The 9,038-nt window shown below is 51.0% G+C and overlaps 4 protein-coding genes across 4 annotated transcripts; 1 reads left to right on the top strand and 3 right to left on the bottom strand.

Moving 5' to 3' along the window:
- Window positions 1–30: 30 nt before the first annotated feature.
- On the bottom strand, window positions 31–609 carry MGYG_05813 (protein-L-isoaspartate(D-aspartate) O-methyltransferase; the record flags this gene model as incomplete). Its single annotated transcript, XM_003173175.1, has 2 exons — window positions 31–438; window positions 508–609. The coding sequence occupies 2 exons, from the start codon at window positions 607–609 to the stop codon at window positions 31–33; spliced, it is 510 nt and encodes a 169-aa protein (XP_003173223.1).
- A 577-nt stretch (window positions 610–1,186) lies between these two features.
- MGYG_05812 (CDC7 protein kinase) lies at window positions 1,187–2,832 on the bottom strand (the record flags this gene model as incomplete). The annotated part of the gene is made up of 4 exons (XM_003173174.1): window positions 1,187–1,879; window positions 1,949–2,009; window positions 2,071–2,479; window positions 2,565–2,832. 4 exons carry the CDS (start codon window positions 2,830–2,832, stop codon window positions 1,187–1,189), a joined length of 1,431 nt encoding a protein of 476 aa, XP_003173222.1.
- Window positions 2,833–3,306: 474 nt separating this feature from the next.
- On the top strand, window positions 3,307–7,066 carry MGYG_05811 (condensin complex subunit 1; the record flags this gene model as incomplete). The annotated part of the gene is made up of 7 exons (XM_003173173.1): window positions 3,307–3,403; window positions 3,474–3,776; window positions 3,892–4,159; window positions 4,213–4,351; window positions 4,405–5,760; window positions 5,882–6,823; window positions 6,899–7,066. 7 exons carry the CDS (start codon window positions 3,307–3,309, stop codon window positions 7,064–7,066), a joined length of 3,273 nt encoding a protein of 1,090 aa, XP_003173221.1.
- A 577-nt stretch (window positions 7,067–7,643) lies between these two features.
- On the bottom strand, window positions 7,644–8,970 carry MGYG_05810 (hypothetical protein; the record flags this gene model as incomplete). Its single annotated transcript, XM_003173172.1, has 4 exons — window positions 7,644–8,169; window positions 8,259–8,437; window positions 8,514–8,735; window positions 8,914–8,970. The coding sequence occupies 4 exons, from the start codon at window positions 8,968–8,970 to the stop codon at window positions 7,644–7,646; spliced, it is 984 nt and encodes a 327-aa protein (XP_003173220.1).
- Window positions 8,971–9,038: the final 68 nt, after the last annotated feature.

The following is a 9,038-nucleotide window of genomic DNA, read 5'->3' as shown; positions in this document are numbered from 1 at the left end:
CTCGCAGCTGATCTACGAGGTCAGAATGCATCATTGCTGCAGCGGCGCCAACATGAATGGCATCGTATGGTCCACTTCGGCCCAACCTTTGCGTCCATCGCCCTTAACGATCTTAATCTTTCCAGATTCGACCAGCTTGCGGCCTTCGTCTGACTTGGCAAGGTTCCTAAGAGACATATCAACCAATCCTTGGATGTGGTCGATGCCAATAACACAGCCGTCCGAAGCAGGTGCATCGGTGATCAACTCGGCAAAAACATGGCTAAGGTATCCTGAGCCACAGCCAATGTCAAGAACCCGAGCACCCGGATGAAGAAATGGCAGCAGATATTCACAGGCATGCGCGTGCATATGCGGGGCAGAAATAGTTGCCGCAAACCCAATTGACTGAGGAGAATCATTGTAGGGGTTCGATGGAGAATAATGAGCACGGTCAACCTGTTGCCGAAGTTTAGCTCGTTGTATCGTGAGCAACATCCAAACAGCCAGCACATATTCTTTACGTACCTTCAGCATTGCATTTCTAACTCTTTCACTCTTAATAAGGTTACAGGTGAAGAGGTTTTCGATCAATTGATAGTTGGATTTACCCGAACATTGCCATGCCATGGTTGCAGCCTTCCTATCGAAGAGACGGCCTGTTAGGTAAATTGAAATTTCGTGGTACTCCCCGCACACGGATATTGAGGGCAAATGAAGCCGCTGGGGTAAGAGTATGATGTAGCTAATGGCGAGAGTGATGATAGCAGCCAAGGCACCGACCAAACAAAGGCTGCGTTTGCTCAAATGGCGCTGCACCTTGCCGTTGCCCCGAAGAGATAAATATTGAGAGGAAGAGAATCGGCCTTGCTCCACTAGTGATAAACAAGCAAGCAGTGTGAGTGGGGTCTCCGGGGGGAATAATGCAGCTAGTCAGGCGTGAATAGTGTAATAGAGATATAGCCACAGTCGATTGTAGGGAACAAGGTCTACCTACCGACAGTTCTATGTAAACATCAGTATCCCAGATCGTTTAATGTCAATGTCAATGGTTGGATGCGGAGAGGCGATGCAGAAGATGCTGGTGGGAGGGGATATAGATATGGTAAACAAGGCCACTCGTGACGTCATCAGCGGCCCGGTTGGGCGCCGAAGCTGGAGCTGTTGATATCGAAAAAAAAAAAAACCGCTCGAAGATGGATGGACACTAAATAAGTTTCACGTCATCGCCTGCGTCGCATGCAGTCTCGTCGTGGTGTTGGGTAGCGTGATGTTGCAGTTGTTCTGGGTCGTCTCCGCCCCAGGGGAGGTCATCACCCTCTGGGTTGTTGAAAAAGTCGTGTTGTAACGCCCTAGCTGCAGTACACCTAGTTCTTGGGCTCAGGTCGAGCAAATGCTTTAGAAGTTGTATAGCTTGCACCTCTCTACCAGTCAGGTCGGTAACAAGACTGGACCACTGGATAATTCGGGATAAAGAGTACCCCTTTTCTGAAATTGAGGGGATGGTGGTGTCAAACACCAAGCCATGTTCTGCTGCTGCACGTTGCATTTTTTGCTGTCCAAAGATACATCCGATCTCTATGAGAGCATCGGCATCATCCATTGAGTGAAAAAATGGGAAGCGCCTGGCTAAGAAAGTAAGGAGAATGACCCCAACCGACCACACATCAATCTTGGTGGTTTGGTTGGGACATTTGAAAAGCACCTCAGGTGCACGGAATCCACGAGTTCCCGCTCGATTGGCACGCCGAGAAGGCCTGGAGTCGTTTCTTGGATATCCAGCGGGGGCTGGAGAGGAACCCTGGGCGGCATCCATTATCTTCTCGAATTTAGATACGAAAGACGAGGTGTAAGAGGTTCGGCCAACTTTGCATAGGCAGTTCCCACCTTCACTCTCATACTGTGCAGCGGATAGATACGTCAACACAACAGTGTTTATCTGTGGGGGCTATTCGTATCATAGACTCACCTCTGCTAGGCCAAAATCCACCAAAACTCCACGACGAAGTTTTGGATTGTACAAAAAGTTCCTATCGAGACACCGTCAGAATGCGAATTGAAAACGGACACAGGAAAGCAGGGGTCACCAACGTAGGTTTGATGTCCCTGTGAATCACCGTCGCGTTATGCACAAAATCAAGGCCCTCTAGTAGCGACTTGAAGTAATGCCGCATATCCTCGACAAGAAAGGTACGGAACATCAAGCGAAAATCCGTGTGAGGAAAGTATGGCAGGACAGCCACAACCTGGTCGTCAAGCCGGAACGCGGCTTTGATATGGCACACAGCGCGGTGCCCTCGCAAATCATAGAGAATCTCCAGCTCATTCAGAATCCGGGAAGGGCTGCTTGTGACGTAGATTTTCTTGAGAGCAACGTATTGCCTCTTTGGCCCAGTGCGGCGCTTTTTCTTTGGGGAACGGTACGGCTCCAGCAGTTCAGCTTGGAAGGCACCCTGGTCCCAGGTCAGATCTTCAGCCTTGTATACCGTGGAGAATGTGCCTATTTTTTCATAAACAAGCGTCCATTAGCGTGGCGTCTCCCCAGTGTACCATAGGAGGAGTGAACAAGAGGGAGAGCTACTGACCCTCTCCAACGCGGTTGATCAGTCTGAATTTCCCATGCAGTATTGCATCATCCTGGAGCTTCCTCATGTCTTCACGAACAGCCTCATCCTGCTCTTCATGCTCACTCTCAACATCGTCTTCATCTGAGGATATGTAGTCATCCTCCACTGCAACGGTCTTTTCCTCGTAGTCAAATGAACGCGTCTCCTCGTCCGAGTAGCTGCTCATCTCGTCTCTCCCAGCCTGCTCCGAGAAGGACGAGTGCATGCTCGCCGCGTAGTCAGGCATATTTTCCACGGGTATCACAGCAATCAATGTGGTGTTTGACAGCCTCGAATTTCTGTCGAAGTCAAGATAAAAATCGGCGTCAACGCGATCTTTTTTTTTTGATAGCTCAAGTTGCTGTATTGATAGTGTATCAGAAGGTGTAATTTACGCTAAACCCCAGGCACATTTATCACTTACCGTCACACTTTACACCGCTTTGGTTTGTCCCAAAGGCAAAAAGCAAACAAAACATTTCTCGACATCTTCATCTTCTTCTACGATTTTCGCATTTTATACAGCACAGGCTGATGTCTACAGTATCTGATTACGCCGGGTAGTTGTCGATAAGCCGGCCACGATGAACGAACGGATAGATTTTGATCTCAACAGAGTGGAAATACTACCTGAGCGACCCCGGCCTCGTTCAACGCCGGAGGCCGATCTAGCTGCTTGCTGGACTGCGAATTGACCGGATTCCTTGATCTGCCGTAATCGATGAGGTATGAATCCTATCGTGGACTCCGTGCAGAAGATCCCCTCGAGTCTCGCAAGAAGCTCGTCTTTGACTCCTTGCAGCTTCTTCTTGAAGTGAGTAACAAACATATTAGACATAATTAATGATATGGAAGTTGAACCTGATTCTAACTGCTCTCTCCTGTTAGGCTTACACCCGTCCTCCCTCCAAAAGCCCTTAGCAAAATCCCTTGATGTTGTTGTTTCCGGCCTTGCATCGCTCGCCGATATTGCGCATAATGATCTCGAAGCCGATGAGCCCGAGGCTCTGTCCGAGCACAAGGACCTCTTGGAGCTATACGCTTTTCTCCTACAATGGGCGCTGTCTTCTGTTGAGGCAAAGATAGCAGAGAAACCACCTACAACTGGGCCGGGAAGGAGAGGAGGTGGAAAGGCGGGGCGTAAGACCGCAAGGGATGAGTCGTGGGATTCCTCTGCACAGATACAGATTGGTATGGAGGTTATGTGCAAGGTGCTGAAACTGAAACTGTCGAAGCTCTTCGTCACTACCTCTTGACCAGGATACCTTCGTCAATTTGTTTACTCGATCCATATACCTAATCCTAGAAAGCGAGCAGAGAGTCAAGAGCATGTCAATACGGATGCATGCATTTAAGGTACTCTGTATTGCAGTGAAGCATCATGGGCATGCTTTTGGTAAGTTTCTACCACGAATAGCTTTCCCTAGCTACCAGCGTAACATCATATTAGGTGCCCAGACATCTATTGTGCAAAGCCTCACTTATTTTGAGCATCTTTCGGACCCTATGGCTGAATTCCTACATATCCTGGCGGAGCAATACGACTACCCTCAGCTCGCGGATGAGATTCTAAGGTACGCTTCCCGACGTCCTACATGGTTGCTTCTATCACTAACTTTGTGTGTAGGGAGGTTGAAATAAGGAGTCAATCAAATGATACCAGGGCCCTAGGTCAGTGTCCGCTTTTATTGTTAAGCTGTCTGAAGCTTGCGCCTCGACTTGTCATCAAGCAAATGACCCTACTGGCCAAGCAGCTAGATAGTGAAGTATGTTCCCTTTGCGTTGGCTCATGGAAATATGCATTATTGACAATAACCAGGCTTATACCCTCCGGTGTGCTGTTATCGAAGTGTGCGGAAACTTGATCTCCGACTTGAGTAAACAAGAGGAAAGAAGTGAAAACTTCCAAACTCAAATAAATTCTTTCTTTGATGTGCTGGAGGAGCGCTTCCTTGACATGAACCCTTACTGTCGCTGCCGTGTGATACAGGTATATATGAAGATTTGCGACCTCGACCAGAAGTTCCCCAAACGACGACAGACAGCGGCCAAGCTTGCAGCTCGAAGCTTGGAAGACAAGAGCAGTAATGTTCGAAGGAATGCGATAAAACTACTAGGAAAACTAGTCTCAACACACCCCTTTAGCGTTATGCATGGGGGCCAGCTGTCATACAAAGACTGGGAAGTTCGCTTGCATGCTGTGGAAGAAGAACTTGATGCATTGAAGCCACCACCGGAGACCCCTGGGCTAGCGGAGATGGGGATTGAAAGCACCCAGATCGATAGCGAACTGCTGGATGATGCTACGCAAGTACCTGATGACTCTCCTTCAAAGGCTCCAAGAATGACAGAAGAAGAAAAAGCGGCAGCAGTTCAGAAAGCTGCAGAGGAAGCTGCAACGTCGGAGATGCTTGCACGGCTGCAGTTAACCCGGAAGTACTATCTTGAGGCGATTCAGTTTATTGAGGTTTTGCACAGCGCATCAGAGACTGTGCTGCAGCTGCTATCATCCCGGAACAAGAGCGAGGTGATCGAGGCTATGGACTTTTTTGTGATGCTGGACGCATACAAGGTGGAAACCTCACGAGCTGGGATACGCAGAATGCTACGATTGATATGGATGAAGGGTAACAGTGACGAAGGGAAAGGTGTTCAGAACCATCTGATTGATTGCTACAAGGGGCTGTTCTTTGACGCACCCGATGCTTTTAGCCCAAACGACACAGCCAACTATATTGCCCGCAACATGATAAGCCTGACATTTGGCGCAACCCCAGCGGAGCTTACCTCCCTGGAACAGCTGCTTAGCACTATGGTGAAGGCAGGCCACATCTCAGAGCTCGTGATCGGAAAACTATGGCAGGTGTATGGGGTTCAGAAGAAGGAAATATCAAGAACACAAAGAAGAGGCGCCATTATTGTACTGGGAATGCTTGCGCTTGCTGACCAAGAGATTGCAGTCAGGGAGATCGAGATTATGCTCCGGATAGGCCTGGGCAGCCTGGGACGGTCGGATCTTGTCCTTGCTAAATACACCTGCATCGCGCTGAAGCGAATCAAACCCGGGCGGCAGGCCATTGTAAAGGATGGGGCACATCCAAAGCTGGCAAACGACCATCCAGTGTTGCTCAAGTTGGCTGCCATGATGGAGATCGTGTCCCGACAGCAAGGAGTGGTATGGTGTCGCGGAACAGGCCATAAGTGCGATCTATACGCTAGCAAAGCATCCCGATGTCCTTTGCTCGGACATACTACGGCGCAAGACACGAGCGGTCTTCAGGTCAAATAATTTCCAGCAAAGAATGGATAGCGAAGGAGACCGCCCGTCGTCGGCATCTTCAGCATCAGCGGTAACGGCAGCGACGACTCCCGCAGAAGATAGCACTGCGGCTCGGCAAAAGGCCAGCGTTATCGGGCTGTCACAGCTGCTGATTATTGTTGGTCACATCGCGATCAAGCAGATCGTGCACCTTGAACTGTGCGAACTTGACTTCAAGCGCAGGAAGGCCGAGCAAGAAAAGGAAAAGGCAGCCAATCCAGCTCAGGGGAAGAATGACGACGCAACCGCGGAGGACAATGAACTTGACCTGATCGGAGGCACGACAGAAGACGACTTTACGGAGGCGATGGCCCACATCCGCGAGAGAGAGCTGCTGTACGGGGAGAACTCGCTGCTGACGCACTTCGGCCCCTTGGTGACAGAGATATGCTCGAACAACACGGCATACCCGGACCAGAACCTTCAGGCGACGGCGACTCTGTGTATGGCCAAGCTGATGTGCGTGTCAGCAGAGTATTGCGAGAGTAACCTGCCGCTGCTGATCACGATAATGGAGCGGTCGGACGATCCGATAGTGAGGAGCAACGCGGTGATAGCGCTGGGCGACATGGCCGTGTGTTTCAACCACCTGATAGACGAGAACACCGATTTCCTGTACCGGCGGCTGAACGATGATGACGTCTCGGTGAAGCGAACGTGTCTGATGACGCTGACGTTCCTGATCCTGGCGGGCCAGATCAAGGTGAAGGGCCAGCTGGGGGAGATGGCCAAGTGTCTGGAGGATGAGGACAAGAAGATCGCGGACCTCGCGCGGATGTTCTTTACTGAGCTGTCGACGAAGGACAATGCGGTGTACAACCACTTTGTGGACATGTTCAGTCTGCTGAGCACGGAGAAGTCGCTGGAGGAGGAGTCACTGCGGCGGATCATCAAGTTCCTCGCCGGCTTTGTCGAGAAGGTATTGTCTTTAGTTTTTCCTTTTTCCTCTGTAGATACAATGTTGAGGATGCAATACTGATATGTACATGTCTAGGACAAACATGCGAAACAACTGGCAGATAAGCTGGCGGCGCGACTGACGAGGTGCGAGACGGAGAAGCAATGGAACGACGTTGCATACGCGCTGAGCTTGTTACCGCACAAGAACGAGGAGATCACCAAGACAGTGGCAGCGGGCTTTAAAGTCGTGCAAGCCAATTAACTCGTTAAATCTTCATTTAGCTATATAAATAGTTTGTTTTTTCGTGTATAATAATACTATGATTAGGTAGTTCGGGCAGTTCGGGCAGTTCGGGCAGTTCGGGCAGTTAAATAGCTGGAAGGTTTGCATGGACGGGCCGAGCCAGGGCGGCTCTTCAGCCGCATCAAAAATGCAACGAATCACACAAACATGAGACAATGACACCAACACAACGATAAAACCCCTTGCTTTGGGGCATGAATATGTATATAAAATGGTAGCAGCCAAAAACGAGTAGCCAAAAGAAAGAAGACGGACTTTTTGATTTTTATGCAAAACAAGAAGCAGGGTGGATGAGGGGGTTAAGAATATGCAACCTTTGTACAAATGCACCGTCAGACAGGACAACTATATATCAGGATAGTATGGTGTATGTAGTATATAGTGTAAATATAGTAAGTATGTGATGAGATCGTAAATGTAGGGGGGGGAAGGTTGAAGCGAACCGGCCGCCTGAGCCCAAGCATTAAAAGAGTAAGTCGATCAGTTAAAGTTGGAAGTCAAAGGGAGAGAGGATAGCAAAGAGCTACTACTATGGTCAACGTTGGGACTCGCCGGGGGAAGCGAGCTTCTCGTTGAGGTCAAAGACGTCGTGGTGCAGGTTGTCGAGGGCCTGCCGTCCGTCGTCGGTGAGATGGGGCCTTCCGGGCTGGATATGCTGCTCTGTGACGGTGAAGAACCTGGGCGTCCACTGGAGGTTGTTCTCCTTGCGCTGGGCGGCCTTGGAGCGCTGGGACTCTTCGAGCTCGTGCTTTAGCCGGGTGGCGAGGGAGTACTGCTTTGAGTTGATGGCGGCGGTGATGTCAGCCCAGAGCCGACGGGACTCGTATGCGAGCTGTTTTTCCGTCGGCGGGGTGATCTTGCCCGCTGGGAAGAGAGGGGCGACGTCTATGAGGAGGTGTTTATCCTTGGGGGAGGCGGGGAGGTTGAAGTAGATCTGGTCGTGCCATGAGCCCGATATCTCGGCCAGCAAGTCTGACGCGGGCACGTCCTTGATGCGGGATATGCGGTCGTCGTCCGGGTTGTAGCGAAACACCGCTCCGACGACGCGGTGCTGTGCCTTGCTGAGCCAGCCGTCCTCGAGTACTGCAGGATGGCCTTGATGCCCGTCTTGGGACAGGTGATGTAGCAGGTATCCGCGACGGAGACCGACAGGCCGCCGCGCAGGAGGCCGCCGAGATGGGCGTCCGGGTGGGTGAGACGGTACTCCTCGTTGTCTCTCTTGGAGAGGGTGATGAATATGCCGAGGTTGTGCTGCCCGGGGGTGATGCGGACTGACGTCCCGGTGAACTTGGCGCTGATCTGGTCGAACCCTCTGGCGGTGATGCCTCTCTGGGGACAGTCGACCCAGAAAGCGGAGACGGGCGGGTGGTGGGAGGTCTGCTCCGTGATGTAGGGAGATCTTGACCGTCTCAGCAGTAGAAGTAGAAGCAGAAGTAGAAGTAGAGGCACCAGCTAAGGCAGAGACAGAGGCAGAGGCAGAAGTGGATGCTATCGATGGGGCCGCCGAGATGCTCTCCTTCGAGGCGGTCTTGGAGTTGCACTTTGACCCCAGCTTCGAGCCCGAGCCCGAGCTTGAGCCCGTCGGCACCACCACTGCGGGCTCGGTGTCCTTGACCTCCCAGTTGCACTGTCACGCCGCTGTCAGTAGATGTAACTATAGCAAGGAATGGAAGAAGAGCTCACTCTGAAGAACTCGCCCCAGGACAGAGTTGTAGGGCTTTGCACGGCTTTCCCTTGACATATTTCTGCACGATATCAGTCAGATAACTATCATCTTATAGAAAGAAAGAAAGAAAGCAGCTTACCAGGTTCCTTGGGGAAACCAGAAGCGCAGGACCTCGAGCATGCGCCCCCAGCTTCATCGTCCGACTTTTCCTATACTACCAGCAGCTCCAGCATACAAGTAGAGAAGTAAAAGGGTAGAGAGTGG

This window comes from Nannizzia gypsea, genomic scaffold, assembly GCF_000150975.2.
Source record: "Nannizzia gypsea CBS 118893 supercont1.4 genomic scaffold, whole genome shotgun sequence".
In the NCBI taxonomy this organism is placed as follows: Eukaryota; Fungi; Ascomycota; class Eurotiomycetes; order Onygenales; family Arthrodermataceae; genus Nannizzia; species Nannizzia gypsea.
The sequence above is the reverse complement of the archived record's forward strand: the minus strand, read 5'-3'. Positions and strand labels throughout refer to the sequence as shown.